The sequence below is a fragment of the Ammodytes marinus genome, assembly GCF_949987685.1.
Source record: "Ammodytes marinus genome assembly, chromosome: 13".
In the NCBI taxonomy this organism is placed as follows: Eukaryota; Metazoa; Chordata; class Actinopteri; order Uranoscopiformes; family Ammodytidae; genus Ammodytes; species Ammodytes marinus.
This window is the reverse complement of record NC_137217.1, coordinates 5,085,754-5,106,634: the sequence shown is the minus strand read 5'-3', so window position 1 is coordinate 5,106,634 and position 20,881 is coordinate 5,085,754. Positions and strand designations below refer to the sequence as shown.

General features: G+C 40.0%; 2 protein-coding genes across 2 annotated transcripts; one reads left to right on the top strand and one right to left on the bottom strand.

Moving 5' to 3' along the window:
- Window positions 1-105: 105 nt before the first annotated feature.
- cnih4 (cornichon family member 4) lies at window positions 106-6,785 on the bottom strand. Its single transcript, XM_080039504.1, has 5 exons — window positions 6,695-6,785; window positions 4,711-4,779; window positions 4,056-4,168; window positions 3,398-3,538; window positions 106-2,821 (listed from the first exon to the last, which is right to left on the bottom strand). The coding sequence occupies exons 1-5, from the start codon at window positions 6,761-6,763 to the stop codon at window positions 2,794-2,796; spliced, it is 420 nt and encodes a 139-aa protein (XP_079895630.1). The 5' UTR covers window positions 6,764-6,785; the 3' UTR covers window positions 106-2,793.
- A 1,142-nt stretch (window positions 6,786-7,927) lies between these two features.
- gprc6a (G protein-coupled receptor, class C, group 6, member A) lies at window positions 7,928-20,738 on the top strand. The gene is made up of 6 exons (XM_080039818.1): window positions 7,928-8,297; window positions 12,777-13,071; window positions 14,648-15,439; window positions 15,672-15,875; window positions 16,148-16,271; window positions 19,559-20,738. The coding sequence occupies exons 1-6, from the start codon at window positions 8,092-8,094 to the stop codon at window positions 20,644-20,646; spliced, it is 2,709 nt and encodes a 902-aa protein (XP_079895944.1). The 5' UTR covers window positions 7,928-8,091; the 3' UTR covers window positions 20,647-20,738.
- Window positions 20,739-20,881: the final 143 nt, after the last annotated feature.

The following is a 20,881-nucleotide window of genomic DNA, read 5'->3' as shown; positions in this document are numbered from 1 at the left end:
TAACTCTGTCACATTATTGGTTTAGATATGCTCCTCATTGTCCACCGGAATGGCTGGAATTTAAACTCCTCAAATATGTCATTAGCTTCTTCTGCACATGGCACACAACTTTTTCTTTCATCTTTATTTATGAAAAACGACATTTCCCCTCCCAAAAAAAAAGACACTTAAGACAGCATGGACTTCCAGTTCACCCACACTCAACAGAAAACAATGGCTTTACATTACAGAGCCAGCACAGTGACATTTAACATTTTTTTGAAGCAATATTAAGAGTCACTGTGCTCGCTCCATACCAGAATACCTGCACATAAAAAGGCATTTGATACAACAACAGAGCATGTGTGGAGCCCATGATTGCTCTGTCCACACACTTTAACCAAAAACAAGAGGAGTGCTGCCAGCCACACAGACATTGTCCCAGTGCAAAGCCCAGACGCCTGCTGAAGAGGAAACTTTCAAACAGGGGAATGTCAGCCTTTAACATGCAACGTGTGTTCAATGCAAAAAGGTCATTCAGTAAACAATAATCAGCACATGATTGAAGTCAAACCCAATTTGTTCAAATTCAAAAAACGGCCACTCATAACACAATTCATTCCTCACACAGTATCATTTCTTTACAGTTTTAAGTGGAACCAGCTTCAACGTGACATCCAACCAGCACAACACAATACTGCAGAGTGTGTGTGTGTGTGTGTGTGTGTCGGCGCGCTTTTGTGTGATTGTCGTTCACTCTGTGCTGCACCATATAAATACAACGGTTCAATCCGATTCTAGATGTGTTATGAACACACAGTTACACACACACTTTATTAAACTTTTGTGTGTCTGTGTGTGTGTGTGCGTGTGTTGTGCTGGAAGTCTGGCAGGTCTCGTATGCATACAAAGTCTCAGAGCAGGATTACTGATCCACTATCTGATGATCACTGGTGTCACAATAAGAGTTTTCACTTCAATACCATCACAACCCTCTCATTTCAACATTTCAGCTAGAAAACTCGTTGATCATCTTAAAATAACTTTTTGTGGGCATAGAAATCTATTCTGTTACAGGTACAATTGGAGAAATCCATAAAAATGGGTAAGGGTTGGACAGACAGTGAGGGCCCTGACACACCAAGTAAAACACTAAAGACTACACAACAGGGGACTGAAAAATGTGCACATACACATTAGTAACAGCCAGGAATTGATGAGTCATATATGGCAACAGATTAAACCAAAACAACTACACGTTGGACAGCCCTCTGCACCTTGAACCTTACAGACTTTGCACTTGCTCATTCAGAATCCTCTATTAAACCTCTTGCAAAAACTATTCTTACATCAAGTTTATTATGGGGGTATTACTGATTTTATTTGTTGGAAGTGTTATAGTGATTTGGTCATGTTTTCCTTTTGGGATTTTCTTTAATCACTAATACTTTGCTTTTACGGTGAAGCACTTTGTAACTTTGTTTTTGAAAAGGCACTGTATAAATAAAAGTTATTATTACTTATTAACATTGGGTTTTACTTTTACTTGTCACCCATCTGTACACGCAGTGGCGATACAATAGATTATGTTCATAAACACAAATCATTGAGGAGTGACAAACAAAACAAACTCATTCACATCTGCGTGAACCTGATAACAAAAAATGTCATCGTATTGATTATATTGAAAATGCAAATGACACTACAAAGTATAACTTTATATAAAAAAAACTGATGACTGAACAGCCAATCAGAGAACTGTAAATGACACCAAACATTTCTGCGCAGTCACTAATAAGGGACGACTGGAGCCATGAGTGAGTGACAATTGACAGGTTGTAGATCATTGTTATCTTGGTGTGTCAGTGCCCTCAGTCTGCTGCACGCCTGCTAACAAACACTGCACAGTGCACCATGTGACACACTTGATCCAACAGGTTGATAAAGTGATGGCAGGAGCCAAACACAGAGCTACATGTGTATTGCAGAAGGCCAGAGCAGAAATAATGAACAGCTGATTGATGCCATGTTTGGTAACGCCAGCTGATATAGGGCAAAAAACCTGGAACAATGCCATGTCCACACGTACATGTAAATGCTTTTCTACCTCCTTCGTTAAAAATGTGGGTACACTTGACAGTGTTTTAGAATATGTCTCCGTACACAGGACCACGCATACACAATCATGCCAGACGAGGAGGCGAAAGTCAAAAACTATCGGAAATCCATTGTGAGCATGCACACTGAGTGTCTTCTTGAGCATGGTAGGTGCATGCTCAGTAGATTGTAAAAATGTTGTCAGTGGAAGGTTTATTAGAAACACCTGCTCCGTATTGAAGATATCTTAGCAGCCAATCATAGGGCAGCAGCGCAATGGGAATTTATATTGGAAATCTATCACTCTACTGTGAAAAAATGTAATATGTCTTCCAGCCACTAGAAGCTGTGATACTGCTTTTGATGTCCTTATCCGTTAGCTAAAATTTGAACAAACAATTACTTAGGTCCCCTTGACGGTAAACACATTGTTAACCGGTTGTTGGGGGGATGTTTATCATGATGGTACTGAAGTGTAACATGGTTAAATATTAACCCTTAGTTCTGTATCAAAGTCAAAACTCTTTGCATTCTAAAAGAGTGACAGGGTGACACCTTAGAAAGACCACAGTAAAAGTAAAAGTTCTTCTCCGTGCTGCTATGACAGATTGTATGCACACACAGTACAGGAGCAGGACGTGAGGGGGGCACATGGGGAAAGGAAACCCTGGAGTTTGGGGATTTGGCAGCACGGGCAGAGAGAGATGAGTGGATGCTTCAGTCATTGATGAGAGCCAGGATCATACTGGGGAGAAAAACAGGTGAGAAAAGATATGCGTTAATACAGAAGGGTTCTAGTGTCAGCTCATTGATGAGTAGGCAATAGGCATGGGCTGCTATCCCATTTCAAGGTATACGGCAGATTGAAAATGTCATGCCCTGCATTCCGAATCGCATACTCTTTCATTTTTCTATTCTACATACTACATATATAAAAAGTAGGCTATCTAATTGGGATGCAGAAGGCATACTATTGGGACAAACTTTTATTTTTTAATTTCATCATTTTTTAAAATTGCCCCTTGATCTTGCCTCTTGCTTTTATATCCGTCACCCCTGTTTGTTTTCATATGGAGGCTCCGTTGATGTAACGTCACTTCAGGTTCGCACTGGATTATGGGTAAGAATAGCCCAAAGAGGATACTGTTTTCAACATTAAAAATCTTGGCCGGATGTAGTAGACATCCGGGTCTATCTAACCATCCTAAATCTGGCCGCAAGAATCGGGAAATCCCAAATCTTTTGTCTACCATACTAAATAGTAGAAAGCATGCGATTCGTAACGCAGGGTAAATGTCAAGTGTGTCTGTCTTGCTCTCACCTGTACAAATAGATGAAGAAGCAGAGCAGGTGGTAACCCAGTTTGATCATGGCCTCCTTCATGTGGGACTTGAGTTGACCTCGGTTATGGATCTCAGTGGGGTCAAACACGCCCATGTTCCCCATCGGAACCTTGACGTACCTGCAGGGACAACAAGACAAGTCAACTCACCTAAAGCAGATTAAGACCAGAAACAGCAGGCAACAACATTGTTCTATCGAAACAACTGATTTATGGGACATACTATTCTTAAAAACATGCTGAAATTAATTTTTTAAACCTGTACATAGTATCTTTTGATTTATTAAATGAACAAAACTCCAAAATCTGCTCTGTAAAAGGAACTCCTGCTTACCGTTTCGTGACACTACATACTAAACTACAGAAGAGTTTTAGGGCCACAGGAGAGAACAAAAACAGATAAAGAAGATTTTGTTTTCATTATGTCGAGAAATGTCAAGAATAAAAACGAATACTACAAAATGCTATTAGAGTTAGTGGGGCATTTGTGTATTTTCAGCATACTACAATTGATCTGCATGTATTGGGACATCCTAAATCTTTTTCTGGCATACTAAATAGTAGGGAAGTATGGGGATTGGAACACAGGGCATGTTTTCTGATAGCCATTGCATGAACAGCAGCAGTGTGAGCTTACCTATAAATATCCCATAGTGCCACAGGCAGGTTGAGGAGGAAGATGAACCAATGCATGGAGACCATCATCAGCATGGTGGACAGACACTGGCCAATCATCTCTGGAATCACCCACTGGACACACAACATATCAAAAACATACATGAGCTAAACTAACAAACTAACAATACAATCAGGAGTAATAGATCACACCTGCCTCATCATAGGCTTAAGTTACACATATAGCATTGTATCTGTGCTATGGGACCCCCTTGAAAATGAGATGCTGGGGGAAAATTATATTCTATTCAAATTCAGAGATATGATGATCATATTTGTCATGGACTTTTACTATAAAAACTCCAGCGCTTCCCTACGAGTAGTAAACACACAAAAAACAGAACCTGCCTAGTAGCAACAGTTATTGTCTGTATGTTTCAGAGTTTATCTTTTACCCATTAAGGCATTGATGCAACGTATGTGTGTTTCTACCTTTAACGCCTGATGAGACGTTCAAGTGTATATATTTGTGTATATTATTTACAAATTAAATTATTGAATACATAACGAAAAGGATTAGGTAATGATCAAATTCTGTTTTATTCACATTTTACGTAGCGTCCCAACTTTTTCAGAATTGGGAGTTGAATAATAAAAAATAAAAAAAAGGGCCATACTTTGTTCAGCTTGGAGCAGCAGGCTCTGGCATTGATGTAGTCACATTCTAGATCAGACAGGGTGATGATCTGAGCTTTGAGTCAAGGTGAGACGTACAAACAAGTGATGAATTAAGACAACATCATTGCTCTAAAATCTTCTGGTAGATGGCTGTGGTGACTTTGGACTTGATAACACAGTGGACCAACAGCAGCAGATGACATGATACCTCAAATCATCACTGATCCAAATTAAATGATGCGTTTCATTTGGAAATCAAGGTTCCACAGTCTAGAGGAAGAGTGGAGAGGCACACAATCCAAGGGGCTTGAAGACCACTGTCAAGTTTCAACAGTCAGTGATGATTTGAGGTACCATGTCATCTGATGGTGTTGGTCCACTGTGTTATCAAGTCCTAAGTCACCACAGCTGTCTTCCAGGAGATTTTAGAGCACTTCATATTTCCTGTCTGTTGACAAGCTTTATGGAGATGCTGAATTACTTTTTCCAGCAAGACTTGACACCTGTCCACAGTGCCAAAACCACAAGTAACTGGTTGACTGACCATGGTATTACTGTGTTGATTGGCCAGACAACTCTCCTGACCTGAACCCAATAGAGAAACTATGGACTATTGTCAAGAGGAAGATGATACACACCAGACCCAACAATACAGACGAGCTGAAGGCCACTATCAAAGCAACCTGGGCTTCCATAACACCTCAGCAGTGCCACAGGCTGATAGCATCCATGCCACACCGCATTTAGGCAATAATTCATGCAAAAGGGGCCCAAACCAAGTACTTAGTACATATGCATGATTATACTTTCTAGAGGGCCGACATTTCTGTATTTAAAATCCTTTTTTTATTGATTTTATGTAATATTCTAATTTTCTGAGATTTAGAATTTGGGGTTTTCATAAGCTGTAAGCCATAATAATCACAATTATAACAAATAAAGGCTTGAAATATTTCACTTTGAATGTAATGAGTCTATATATATATTAGTTTCACCATTTAGGTTGAATTACTGAAATAAATGAACTTTTGCACGATATTCTAGTTTTTCGAGTTTCACCTGTACATACTCAATTTCTGTACTTGAGCAAGTTTGAGGCTCTTTACTTGAATATATTTTCTTGTCTTGCTACTTTACTTCTACTCCACTACAATTCAGTGGGAAATATACAGTAATAATAAATTATATATTGGGATTTATCTGACTACTTAAGTTGCTAGTTACTTTACCAATTCAGATTTTTGCACTCCAAACATATCAAGTATACGTATAAAGTATTCTATACTACCCAACAGCACAAATGCCTACGAGCTCATGAGACAATAAGATATTAGTATGAGTCCATAAATCGATATTTCACTGATTGACTAAATTAATTGGCTATTGACTAAATTGATAAGTACTTTTTTTAATGCAAATATGCCCAAAATGTCATGGTTCCAGCTTCATTGAGTACTTTTACTTGTAATACTCCTTGTACTATTCTCCTCCTGATTATATTTACATAGTTTGGCCTAGGTGACGTTTTCAATGCAGGACTTCCACTTCTACCAGAGTATGACTATTCTACAGTTTGGTTTTTGTAATTGTAATCAAATAAAGGAGTTGAATACTTCCACAACACCTAGCTAACTCATTGACATAAGCCAGGTAACTTAATAACACTCAATGCAGCTATACCAGGCCGTAGAAGTGGCAGTATCAGTTTGGCTAAAGGCTAAACACACGTTTTGTGTTCGTCTCCCACTCTGCTTTCACACTTTCCCTGTACGGTTCAGTTAGGTTTCACCGTTGCTGTCATACCCAGTCCCTCTGCTGTGATTCAGCCTGTCACTGGTATGTAGCACAGCGGCTACCGCGGTTAGCTACTCGGCGTTAATGGACACATATAAACAAAAGGAGTTTATCAGAGCTTTCGGCCAACTAGCCGGTTCAGCGAATAGGCTCGTCAAGCGCCAGGAAACACACAACAGGAAAGGATACAAAGTAGACCGAGAGGAAAATCAGTGCACAACAGTCCACAAGCGACAGAATGAACACTGCCGCTTCCATCTTCTCCTTCCGTCAGTTTTCATTTCCGGCTTGTTTTTCTGATCCTGTAAAGCGGACCGAGACTATGACTCTTATTTCTTTGTGCTACTGCCGCCTAGCGGACAGGAGTGTAACTGATGAGAGCACAGCCGCAGCAGCTGATAATAAGGTCCGGCTAGGTTTGAAATTGAAAAAAGCAGAAGGTCAGCATGACGGTTTAATATTGATACATTTAGAAATAGATTCATAAATAATTAATTCAATATTCTTTAAATGCATATTGTGAAGAGTAAGACAAATGTAAAGTAAATACAATGTGCACTGCTAGCCAATGTAGCCTATACAGTAAGCCTACTCTTTTAAGTAGGCCTAGCCTATATTATAACTCTGACTCTCCGTTTTTCAATCCGTTTTTTTCTCTCAGTAGGAGGATGGATAAATTATTTTACATCTGTAGGCTACATGCCATACATAGGCTACACTTAAAAAATCCTATAGAACGAAAAACAATCGTTATATCTGCTGGACAACAATGTATAATCCATTCTAACGTGTGTCTGGAGGGTAAGCTGGAGACCAAAGGGTCACTGAGGCAGAAGTCCAAGACATGTACTAAATAAAAATGTTTTCTATAACACATTTTTAACCGAAAATAAGCTAGAGCATGGAGTGGCAGGTTGAGAAAATGTATTATTTTATCATTTTTCTTTTAGTGATTGATAAAATGGGTCAATTTGAACTGAACACCAGGGGCTGCTATTGCTCATTTATTCTGTATTATCAAATTATTATTTATTTATTTTTATTATTATTTATTTATTATTGATTATGATGATCTAGTATTTAAAAAAGGAAGTTGCTGTCCCCGTTACCATTTTGTTTAATAGGCTATCAAAAACTTTCAATTCCAAAGTTCTTGGCTAATAGAAATGCTATACAATAAGTGTTACATTACACAGAGAATATGCCAGTGTGCAAAAGTTAAATAAAGTGTAGTAAGTGCGTGTTTGGATGGTGTGTTCATGCAGGTTGTTTATACCTGGTAAAAGGTGATGTGTCCCGTCATCGTATTTTCAAGCTTGCGCAGCAAATATGATGAAAGTCCCCTTCTTAAGAGCAGTGACTCACAGTGCTGTCTCCCATGTACTGTAGATGTGGGCAGGGCTGCAGGGGAGAACATGAGAATGCAAGCTGTACAGGAGGAAGCAAGAGGGACTTTTCTTTTAGCCTGTGGTGAAGATGCATCAAAAGTAAGAGTATCAGTCAAGAACCATAGAGAGGCCAGTGAGAGAGGGGGAGAGAAATCTTAGAACCCCACACACCAGGGGGACAGAAACGCAGACAGTAGCATGGCCCGGGTTGTGTTTTCCATCTATTTGTACATCACCCTCTTCCTTATTATCTTTCTGAAAACTGAACATGCCACGGGACACGGCACCAAAGGTCTGCGAGCATCAAGCCCAGGAGACATGGTCATCGGAGGAATATTCCCCATTCACGAAGATGTAGACAATAGCAACACCTCCTTTGCACCCCACCAACAGCCATGTATCAGGTGAGACCTAATGCAGTGCATGATAAACAGACAATTTTCTTTTTCACTTTGAGTTTGTATTTATTCTAATCTACCTGAACTCTTTGGATGCAATTACACAAACTCCCCATTAATGGGATGTTCTGTCTGCGGAGCTACAAGGAGGCAAAGCAACGTGATATGCAATATTCTTTAGTGATGGAAGAAGTCATCAGAACCTTTACCTTTGGTCAAAGTAGAAAGAGCCCAATTTAAAAATACTTCACAATACATAAATGCAAAAAGACTGCATTCAATGTCAAAGAACAAAAAACAAATGTTTTTAAAGTATAAAAGTAGTATAATAGAATATAATGGAACACATAAACATTAAACAAATCTGAATAAAGATTCTTATTAGAGTATCTTTAAACTTCAGTCTTCTTTGCCTGGAAAGGTTCACATCAAAAGCTTTTCATCAGAGGCTAGAGTTTGCTGAGGGCAAAGATGAAAATAATCAGATGTGCTTCAAAGCTCTGAAAAAAAAATCGGTAGGCTAACACTTTACAATAAGGGTACATTAATTAATGGTTAGTTAATGCTTAATAAGGGTTAACTAACCATTAGTTAACTGTTAACTAATGTGTCTAGTAAGCATTTACTAATGGTGTTCATGTTAGCTAAGGTATTAATACATTATTTAATGTTTATAAATATCCTATACTAACCTTAGTTAATACATTAATTAAGCATGAACCAAAAGTTGATTAATATTTTCATTTCATTTAACTTTTATTTATCCTCGAGAGACCAATTGAGGAGTGACCCTCATTTTCAATGACGTCGAGTCAAAACAAATTCAAAACAACAATACAAACAAAATATTCAATGCAAATACATCCAATACACAACAAGTGAAGAGAAGAGAAAACAAAACATATACAAAATATAATAATAAGCATTAATTAACCCTTATTAAGAATTAACTAACCATTAATTAATGTACCCTTATTGTAAAGTGTTACCAAAAAATCCTACCTGAACCCTGATTTAAAGGATTTAAATTCTGGAGAACGCTTGTTGTCAAATTCACTTTTTGTCAAAATCTGTGAATATCTCCTAACAATATGCTACCTAAACATACTGTATGTGTGCTGAGAACATAATCTAGTGTTAATAAACAGCATAGGCTCTGTAAATGTTAAAATGGTAAACAAAGGGTATTTAAACAAAGGGGCCAACCAGAGCGACAAACATGCCTTTTTAATGCTCAGTTAAGCAATAATTAAGAATAGCTAATGGCAATGCTTAGTTAATCCGTATCAAACATTAACTAAGCAGTTATTAATGGTTAACTATTGCTGAGTTGATGCTTATAAAGCATTAACTAAGCATTTAGTAACAGTCAATTAATGTACCCTTATTGTAAAGTGTTACCGACTAAATATTCCAATATTACTCACTGCACCCTTGTACCAAATGTATGTGCTACTGTCAGTGGCGTGCACAGGTAGACCTGAAGTGGTGCTGAGCACCTGCCCTTTTCCCCTGGCCCAATGAAGTGCCCTTTTGAAAAAAAAAGAAAAAAAAAATCGGAAAGTTTTTTTTTTTTTTTTTTTTTAACAGTGTATGTGGCCCATGCCGACATTATCATCTATAAATGCTCAACGATTAAAAACGTTTGACAATAATGCCCCAATAAATGTGGCCCCCCTCCTCCTCCGCACACACTTCCTTTGTCAACGTGAACGCGCAGAGTGGACACAAACGGAGGCGCGTTGCCGCAGCTGCTGCATACACACACCTACTCCCCTGCCCTGCCCTACCAGCGAGGTAACACGTACATGAATGGAGTCAAGAGTGTATTGTTTGCCCCCTAAGCCTCAGTTGCCAAGCTATAACTTGCATTTATTTGTCTCTGTTTTTAAAGTAGCCTCTATCATGCAGTGCCACACAGCTGAGCATAAATTAGCCGACTGTCCTGCTTAACAAGCTAGCCCAAAAAAAAAAATAGATATGACGTGATGAACACAACTAATGTCGGCGGAGTTTGTCATTGGTGCAGCATGTGAATCGATCAGTATGCTGAATATTTAGTGTTGTTTAGGTTTACTTTAGGCTATATCATTAACACTTCACTTGCAGTAATTTATTTGCTAAATAACAAACAGGCAATTCCCAATTGCCTGCAGAAAAAGTAGCCTTGTGCCTTGTTGTAATGTAACCAAGCAGTCTTATTCATATGGTTGGTTGGTCTCTTTTATTTACAAATTGCAGTATAATGCCTAGAAAGGAGAGATTAAAAAGGAAAAAGAAAGGGAGCTAAAGCAGGCATCCCAGGGGAGCAGCTCTCTGCTCTCCTGGATGAAAGCATCCACCAGCAGCAAGGAGGAAGATGAAGATGAAAGGTCAGAGTCAAGACCAGAGTCATGTTAACTGTTCAGGGCCTTTTAAAGCTCAGATTTTAATGTTGAAATGTTCCTCAAATGTTATTGAAATATCTTAAAAGCTGTCCACACATTTTATTGTAACTACGCAAAGTGGGTTAGTGGTACTAAATCAGTCATGAAGCTATATAAGCTAATTATATTATTTCGTCCCAACCATAAGTTATTTCTACGTTACAAGACTTGCAGTAATCTTGTATTTACCTTAATAGGATATTATTAGTACGGAGATCAGGGGCCTAACGAAGACTTAAAAGAGATAATTCGGGATAAGAGATTATTTAAAAAAATCCGAAGCTGACTGTTTTTTTTAAACATGTACATTTTTTGTTTCTGCTTTTTGGTAATTCTGTGTCTCCAATTTATTCCAGAAAATTGTACTAAATAGCCCACATTGACACAGGTGATTTAGCCTTAGCTTTCTTCTCAAAGTGCACCATATTTATGAATTTTACTTTAAAAAGGTTAAAATTGTTCTTCCGGACCCCCCTACAAGGTCCAGGGTCCCAAACACAGTCTCCCGAATTCCTTTGAGAAACACTCTATGTGTGGCCGGGTATTAAAAGTCATTAGGCCAGGGGGGGATTTTGTACAAGTACCCTTCAAATGATTTCGTCATTCATCGATAGAATATATTGTGCCCTTTTTTTGCACTGAGCACCTGCCCCCCAAAATATCTGTGCACGCCACTGGCTACTGTAGAAACATGGAGGTGCAACTTATGTAGATATAAAACGCTCGTTCTAAGGATATGAAGCGAGCAACTTTATTATTCAAGCGATTATACACCAATTAAAATATACTTATGAATATAATATTCAATTTTTACCAAGTCTGTTCTAAAAAAAGTCAATTTCCTGTACGCTCTGCGCCTTTAAAGATTTTGAGGTGAAAAAAAACCAGCTTGAGGGTGTATTCACACATGCCGTGTTTAGTTCGGTTGAAACGAACTCAGGTGCACTTCTGCCTTAGTTCGGTGCGCATCTTTCAGGCAGGTGTGAATACAGCAATCGCACTCGGGGGCGGACCAAACAAGCGGACCGAGACCCAGCTGAAGAGGTGGTCTCGATGCGCTTCAAAACGAACTCTGCTGCAGTTCGTTTGTGGTGTGAATTTGGCCGGACTCGATCCGACCCAATTGCAGGAAGCACTGCGCCTTTGATTTCTTTTCTTTTCTTTTTTTCTTTAATCGCCATCAGCTTCACATTATGGGAAAGTGTTGTTGTCGCCGTTGTTAGGAAGATTAGTTGTGGTTTGACCGGGAGCCCCGAGCGAAAATATTACAGTTGATAATGACGCGTACACATGCTGATATGTTCAGCGATCAGATGGAGAGGGGAGCGTCTCCCGCACAGTGCCAACAGGTTCACGCTGCGCTTTGCATGAAGTGTGTTTTTATTTTTCTTCCCAACGTGACCGTCAATACTGTCCCTGTGTCAGTTTGGAACTGAACTGCGCCGAACTGACACCCAGCTGATACACTGCTTAATCAGCTGTGTGTCAGCTTGAGCCTATTCTTCTCTCGAGCCGCGCGTCCAACAGCAAAAATACAGTAAGCTATACATTATGTTTCACATCGTAGGCTACAAGCCACATAACGTGGCATTGACATAGGGCTACATAATATAACCATATGAAACAACAATAATTAGATTTTCTTCCTCTTTATTTATAGGCTAGATGTAGGCATTTTTATTATTTTTAACCCCGTATTATATCAATGATATATTTCGCAGTTTTTACTTCGTTCTTCCTGCTTCTCTCCACCCCAGAATGTCTGTCCAATGAATGAATGACCTCTGATCACGTGTGGTTTTGCTTCGTAATGCTGGTTCACTTGCAAAAGGGGCAATATGAAAGTGGACCACACCAAACAAAAAAAATCTAAACTCTATTTGGTCTGGACCAAAGCAAGTGAACTAACGGACTTTCCATGTGTGAATAATACACCCTTAGTGTTAAAATTATTTTGATTGGTAGCGTGATTTTATTCGAAATTTTTAAAAGTACCACCACAGTCTCATTCTATCACATCTGTACTGAATTGATTATTTTCACTGTACTGTTCACACAGGTTTCGATCCAGTTACCTGGTGCAGGTTCTGGCTATGATCAATGCCATAGACACCATGAACAAATCTCCTCTGCTGGCTGACATCAACGTCACTCTGGGCTACCAGATCCTGGACTCCTGCTCCGATGTCAGCACAGCTCTGAGAGCCACGGCAGACTTCATCCGGCAGGCCAGCTGCCCCACAGAGAGCAACCAGTCCACCTGTGGCCAACAAGTCATGGCTGTTATAGGGGCCTCCTTTTCTGAAGCATCCATTGCCATCGCCAGTCAACTCACTCTCAGTATGATTCCTCAAGTAAGTATAGTGAGAAACAGGAAAACTGCTGTTAAAGGTTCAGTAAGCGGAATGGTCAGTTTAGCTAACTTCCTGTCAGTTACTGCAGTTAGCAGTCCCCTCCCTCGTCCCCACGTCACCACATTAATGCACTGCGGTATTCAAGCAGTGAGTTATCTAGCGTCATCTCAGATCCATAAGTGTGATAAAACATGATAATAACCATCAAAACAGACATTGGGAAGGATTTTTACCTGCTCCGCCATTGTAGGCGCATACACATTGACCCATCTGTCGCTCTGCACGTGCACCGGCAGTGAGACGGGTGCCGGTTCGTAGCGCTCTCTCTTCTGATTGGTTATCAGTAGTGGGATCCCCGAAAAGTTTATTTGCCAATCACATGCAGAGCGAGTGACTGAGAGATCGGCTTTATGAACACTATATAAGTGATCACTGTATGAATAAAGAGCGATTTAACACTTATATTAACATAAATAAATCGCTAACTTCACCTTTAAGTGAGTGATGGAGCATGTACTGTAGGATACCAGCATCTGTGGCAGGAGCAACAGCCACCGTGCTGACGTTTACAGGGAACGTTAGCAGTAGAACAGGTTTAGAGAGGCAGCTCATAAACATGACTGACTTGACTATAAATAAGGGCAGGAAAGTTTTAAGGTGAGTTTCCACAGATGAAACAGAAAACCGACCATCATAATAAATAAACATACCATGACATTCATACAAACACAAAACATCACCGATGGCCCTGGGGGGGACAGCGTTTGTTCTATGATCTAGTCTGTCACTCCTCCAACACTTTGGTCTGGAACAACATCAACAACCACTGGCCAAAATTAAAATGCGTTCTTCGTAACCCTCGTAACACCTTCTGTTATGACATGACAAAACAATGTCTGTTGTGGCAAAGGTTTGGTCGAAATTCCAAATAGATTTTATTCTCCTCCAGCCAACCCAAACATAAAGAGATAGTTCAGTATTTCTGAAGTGGTGTCTTATGGGGTACTTAGGTGTAGTTAGTCTGTTACTTAGGGGCCACTCACACTAGGGCCGCGGCCCCGTGCCAAAGCTTATTAGCATACTAAAGTCTAGAACGTTTGGCCTAGTGTGACCACGCCAACCGTATTCCAGCACGGAACAGCCCCTTGGCCACGGCCACCTGGGAGAGGTGTGCCGTGGCCAAAGTACAGATGCTAATGAGATGACACGCGCACAAGCAAGCGCACAGGCGGCGTTCCTGACGTGAATTTATTAAGGATGCATTGTCCGTTAACGTCCGCTGCCTTACTAGTCGGCACCAGAATTGCCCACCACTTGGACTTGTAGCTATAATGTGTGAGAATTAACGTGTGTGTAAGCCTAGGTGTGGGCTAATAAAAGAGGGAGAGAGCTAAATAGGTGAGCGCAGAAAGCACAGCAAAAAGGTTTTCGTGTTTACTCACGTTCGTCAGATGATTTTTTTTCTTTTTCCTCCCGTCAGCTGTCATAACTGGAGATGGCGATCACCGGGGGTTCAAGATTATTATTTACTTGGCCATTCGACCGTAAATGACATAACAGCTTTTATTTTCTCTAGATCAGTTATTCATCGACCGCTGCCATTCTGAGTGATAAGAGCCGCTTCCCCTCCTTCATGAGGACCATTCCTAATGATGAGCATCAGACAGCTGCTATGGTCAGTATGCTCAGGATCTATGGCTGGAACTGGGTGGGCATAGTTACCACAGATGGGAGTTATGGCCAATCAGCTCTGGAACTCTTTGTGTCCCACGCTTCAGAACAGGGGATCTGTGTGGCCTTCAAATCAATCCTACCTCAATCTGTTACCAGTCAGGACGTCCCCTCTGCCATCACGCGGACCGCCAGCACTATTTTCAAGAACCCCAAGGTACAGGTGATTCTGTCCTTTGCCAAGCCAACTCACATGATGTACCTTTACCAGGAGCTTAAGGATCAGATGCTGAGGGAAGGACAGAACATAGAGTCGATGAGAAGGGTTTGGGTGGCCAGTGACAGCTGGTCCTCCTCCAGCTCTGTGAAAGGTAATTTAACTCTGGAAGACATAGGACACGTGGTTGGCTTCACCTTTAAAAGTGGAGACCTGTCTTCGTTCAGTGAGTACCTGAGCAGGCTGGAGGCAGCTGGACATGACTACACAGGTACCAACTCCTTCCTGCAGGAGTTCTACATGCAGCTGAATGCTAGCAAAGATCCTTCAGATGCTGCTTTGATGTTTGAGGCTGCAAAAACCAGTCATGCTCACACTATCTTTGCTATTGAGATGGCTGTGAGCGCCATTGCTTCGGCTGTGGCGTCTATTTGCAGGAGCAGGGAGTGCAAAACACCAGGCACAGTGCGACCCTGGGAGGTATTCTCATATGTGTGTGTGTGTGTGTGTGTGTGTGTGTGTGTGTGTGTGTGTGTGTGTGTGTGTGCGCGTGCGCATGCGTGTGTGCGTGTGTGTGTGTGTGTGTGTTTGTGTGTGTGTGTGTGCATTTCGATAAACACAGAGGAGAGAATGTTGCAGCCTCTTTGTCACACCTTTGGAACCGAAGGAATTTTCTTTTACAATAAGAGTTTCTGTTGTTGTTATCCTGTAGATGCTGACAGCTCTGTGGATGCAGGAGTTTAAATTTAGAGAAAATAAATATCAGTTTGACAGAAGAGGAGACATCAACTTGGGCTACGATGTGACGATGTGGAGGTCTGAAGGAGGGAACATCCATGTCAGTGATATTGTGGCAGAGTACACACCTCACAATAACAACTTCATCCACATAACGCAACACCTGCAGAGCCTGAAGGTAGGCCCTCATTCTCCTACCATAATATTTTGGATATAGACAGGGAAAAAAAACACACACCCGTACTGCAGTGTTTTTGCTGAAAACATTCAGACAATTAAAGGTGTGTAAAGGAGTCAAGCAATGGATTTTAGGTTTAGATATCAAGTAGGCCTATATCTAGCATGTCCCTCCTAAAATGAATATGTTCGGTCGAAATCAGTTGAAAAAAATTACTTTTCATTTTATACATTTCAAAAAAATAATCATAGTGTCTCCCTGTTTCTCCTCAGCATGTCATCTCAAAATGCTCCAAAAGCTGTTTCCCAGGAGAGTTCAAGAAAACAGCTGTGGGTCAACACACTTGTTGTTATCAGTGTATCAACTGTACTGAGAACTACTACTCTAATAACACAGGCAAGGCACAAGGTTCCATACACACACCGGTTGTATCTGGATACATTGAAATGCGCAATGACTATATTTAAAAAATATGTATATTTTTACATTTATTTATACAGAGAGACCCGTTAAATGCCAGTCAGTCCACTTTCACCTGTCGGTCAGATGTTGGTTTAAGGCGAGACACGGCAGGCAAAAACATCGTTTTTTAAGCACTGGTCAATTTTGAGATTTGTGTCTATTTAGCTTCCATAACATGTCTTCTTTCATACAAGTATGGATAAAAGGTCCAAAATATATTTGACTAAACTTTGACTGCTCGCGTCTGTATTTTGCTCCTAAATTCGTCAAAAGTGAGCATTCTAACGTAACATACAGCACCGCGACCGCTGTATGAATCATAATAACCATGGTACTGTTGGAGAGCTCTGAATCGCAAGAACAACGTTATCGGATCCAAATATGGTCATTTCCTTTGTATCAGTAACCAATCGTGAAAGTGTGAGGAGGGATTCAATGCTAGGAACGCGACCTCATTGGCTAATGCACATTTCTGACGATGTGATTCGCTAAAAGGCACCACGTGATGCTAGCCGCGGGTAGCTCGAAAATCACTAAATAAAATTGGAAAAACGTCGAAAATATGCCAAACCAACAAAAAATAAATACTTAATCAATTGGCTACGGACATTATATGATCGCCATTTGAAGGGGAGAAGTGTTAAAGACATGTAAATCACGCCGATCACGTCGGAGAGGCACAGACTGATCAGAGGATCAGAGGGGACATGGTGGGGAGAGAGAGCGTCTGTGCCGACTCCGGAGCAGGTTGACAGACAGTGGCTAATAATGAATTAATCACGTTTAAATTAGCATGTGGATGTAAATGTTACTATGCTATGGTTTATATATGTTAAGCAGTGGTAGGCCTATATGGCATTGAGGGGTGCAGGGCCTAATTCAATAAATTAGCCTACTCTAGCTATCATCAGTGATTATCAGCAGAATAATAAGAACGTTTTTATCTGTAACGGCCGTTTTCTCAAAATTAGCTTTTTCCAATAGAGAATTCTGAGAAAAATATCTCTACTTCTAGACGACATCAACCAAACTTTCTATAATCATGCCTAGCACTATTTTAAAGGTTTTTACACAAGGATTTGTTAATATATTGTTAATTGTCTGATTTATGATAAATTTTCCTCATAAAAACATGCCTAAAATGCATTTCTAAGACATGTACATAGTATTTTTTGATTTATTAAATGAAAAAAGGCTGTATCCAAAATCTGTTGTGTAAAAACTTTAGAAACTAATATGTGCTTAAAATAAAATAGAAATTTTAACTCTGGCTTTATCCAACATCTCGATTTTTCTTCTCGAAAAATGACCCAAATTTACGCATAATTGGTTAAATATTACCATATTTGCTTATTTAATAAAATATTACAGAAAATCATGTAATACAAAAAATAATTGTGTTAGTGTCAGTAATCAACTGGCAAAGTTTCATGATGATATCTATAAGTAAAAAAAAAAATCCCTATTCACCTGGGGTGTCTCGCCTTAAGGTTGTGATATAATTAACATAGTAATTAGATCTAGAATGAAGACAATAATATATTATCTCTTGAGTGAAAAAAAACAAACATTTAATTTAATTTTTCAGATTGTGATTGAATTTAAAATGGAAAGCATGTCTGTTGTACACTGGCAATGAATAAGGAGACCTAAAATTGTCTGTGTATTGGAATGCATCTTCTTAAAAAAAAAAAAAAAAAAAAAACTGTTTTAACTGTATCAGTAGCTGTGTATCTGTGTATCTGAATCTTATGGCAGTGGGGGTGGGACCTGATAAGCCTTTGGCTTCTCCTGCTTCCCTTCGGACGATAACACAAAGTAATATGTATGAATATGCAAAGAGAAAATTGTGTATTGTGATAACACGTTTGGGTCGGTGCATATAAAAACACAAAAAATTACTAACGTGTCCCACTGGATAGGTTTTATTGGTGTGCAGGCACACATGACAATGGAGGAAGGGCTGTTAGTGTTTGTTTATGATAGATGCTGTAACTCTTGGCACATGACTATCAAATAGTAACAACATCAAGCTGTTAGGCGTTAGCATAAGATTCATGCATGTTCTCCAGAGAAGATGGTCCAGGTATTGTTTAATGCTTACTTGTTTTGGCTTTAGCATGTAACATTGAATTAAATACCTACTAATAACTTAGGTATTTTTTACAGACTTTTGTTTTATCTCTCATATTACAAAGTTTACTCAGTGAAGATTCCTTTTGGTTAGTTGTAATGGGCACACAAAACCAAATGCACGTTTCTGGAGACTACTTTTGCTTATCTTATTGAGAATCAAAGAATGGAGAGAGGCATATCCCTCATTCCAGGTATCTTTCCATCTAGGACACCTGTCCTGATACCTCTACCAATAGTCCATAGAGGGCATAGATGAGCACTTCTACCAATTTAAAAAATAGTTTTGAAAACAAGGGACCTCACCAAGGAGTTGTTAAAGAAGAATTGGTTGAGTGAATGTAAAATTTTACCACAGAAAAATAATATGTATTTCCTTAAATCAAATTATTGATTTTGCACGGTTTTATTCACCATAATAGTCTCAATGGCAAGATAAACATTGATAAGCTTTAATAAACGCATGCACAGCTAAGGCCTTTCCTTTGATAATCACAACCTCAGTAGCTATCTGTCTACAGTCTGTACGCATTCACTCTACTTTTATACGCAGCAAGTGGTGGTTCTTCAATACACAGTAATAAACGTGGACATAAAGCTTTTGCTTGGTTATAAAGAGCATGCATGCAAATAGGGCATGGGCAATTTACATTCCCTGGAAGTGTTTTCTTTGGTTAAACAGTGTGAACGCATGGTCCAATGGACAGGGTACATAGCGTATTTGCAAAGAGTTCATGGGCAGGATGGAGATCCTGTCCATCACGGAAGCAGAGCAGGCCAAACAAAATTGACAGTTTTCAGTTTTTTTCTTTTCCATTTCAGCTTATCAGTCTCTCACCCTTTTTATTGCTATCTTGCTTTGCCTGTTTGTTTAGGGAATACAGGTAAAATGCATTCTCGTCCTTGGCAATCTCCCAGCAATCAACACGAGTGAAAATATCTTTAAGCACATCTGGGTCTCATCGAGTTATGACGCTTATGTTGAGCCTAACCCTTATCCTAGATAAGCAGTTCTACTAGTCAAATATTTGTGAGCCTACGAGTGTTTTATTCTGAACCCGTGCTTTTTTTCTCTTTGATCCCTGCAGATATGGACCAATGTCTTGCGTGTGATGAAAACACAGAGTATTCTCCCAAAGGCAGCTCCAGCTGCATCTCCAAAGACCTGCTCTTCTTCTCCTGGCAGGATGGCTTTGCTGTGGTCCTCCTTACATTCTCTGCCCTGGGCATCGTCCTGACTGTGCTGGTGTCCGCACTGTTTCTACATTGTCGTGACACTCCTGTAGTGAAGGCTGCTGGAGGACCACTAAGCCATGTCATCCTCTTCTCTCTGGTCATCAGTTACATCAGTGCCATGCTGTTTGTAGGACGGCCCAACAGTTTCAAGTGCAAGGCAAGGCAGGTGCTCTTCGGCATCAGTTTCACTCTGTGCATTTCCTGCATCCTGGTCAAGACTCTGCAGATACTGCTAGCCTTCCAGTTCAACCCTGTGCTGCACGAGGTTTTCCGAAAGGTCTACCGGCCTTATGTCATCATCAGCATCTGTTTAGCATTACAGGCAACTACCTGCACCTGCTGGCTGGTCCTTAAAAGCCCATCGCGTCGCATCATCAGGCTTCCAACAACTCTGCTGGAGAACTGTAATGAGGGCTCATATTTGGCTTTCGGGTTGATGTTGGGCTACATTGCTGTCCTGGCTTTTGTGTGTTTCATTTGTGCCTTTATAGGACGCAAACTGCCACAGCAGTACAACGAGGCAAAGTTCATCACCTTCAGTATGCTGCTGTACCTCATCTCCTGGCTGCTCTTTGTTCCTGTCTATGTCACCACAACTGGAGTGTACCTGCCGGCCGTGGAGATGGTGATCATACTCATCTCAAACTATGGCATCCTCAGTTGTCATTTCTTCCCAAAGTGCTATATAATCCTTTTTAAGAAGGAACTAAACACCAAGAATGCCTTCCGGAAGACTTTGTATGAATACTCCAGCAAATGCACAAATTCTGTCTCTGTCCCTGGACAGTCCAACTCTCAGCACTACATCATCAGTGCTTTATCCTGCTCTGTACCTGTAGCCAATCCTCTCGGACCTGCTGTGGTGACAAACTGCAGAAACGGGACTGGCTGCACAAGTTCAATCCCACGACAGTGCTTTAGAAGAAGAACCAGTATCTAAATTGTCATGGCCTAACATGGGTTGGCATGTATTATACTGTATTTATTGAATTGTATATTGTGGTTTATTATAAAGTGTATATATTTACAAGATCTTCAGTTTAATGTATTGTTTGACGAAACGTATTTGACCTGTGCTAATGTTACACTATAAGCTTTAGCACAAAGAGATTGATAGATGGATGGATTTGTTTCAATTAATTAAAATACGAAAATTTAAAGTACAGTTGTATTCT

Coding starts and splice junctions, on each gene's coding strand:
- cnih4 (XM_080039504.1), bottom strand. CDS start 6,763: ATGGAAGCGGCAGTGTTCATTCTGTCGCTTGTGGACTGTTGTGCACTG. Junction 4,169..4,710: donor GCTGCTCCAAGCTGAACAAA/GTATGGCCCTTT, acceptor TTGTGTGTCCAG/TGGGTGATTCCAGAGATGAT. Junction 3,539..4,055: donor GCACTATGGGATATTTATAG/GTAAGCTCACAC, acceptor TTGTCCCTGCAG/GTACGTCAAGGTTCCGATGG.
- gprc6a (XM_080039818.1), top strand. CDS start 8,092: ATGGCCCGGGTTGTGTTTTCCATCTATTTGTACATCACCCTCTTCCTT. Junction 8,298..12,776: donor CACCAACAGCCATGTATCAG/GTGAGACCTAAT, acceptor CTGTTCACACAG/GTTTCGATCCAGTTACCTGG. Junction 13,072..14,647: donor CTCTCAGTATGATTCCTCAA/GTAAGTATAGTG, acceptor TATTTTCTCTAG/ATCAGTTATTCATCGACCGC.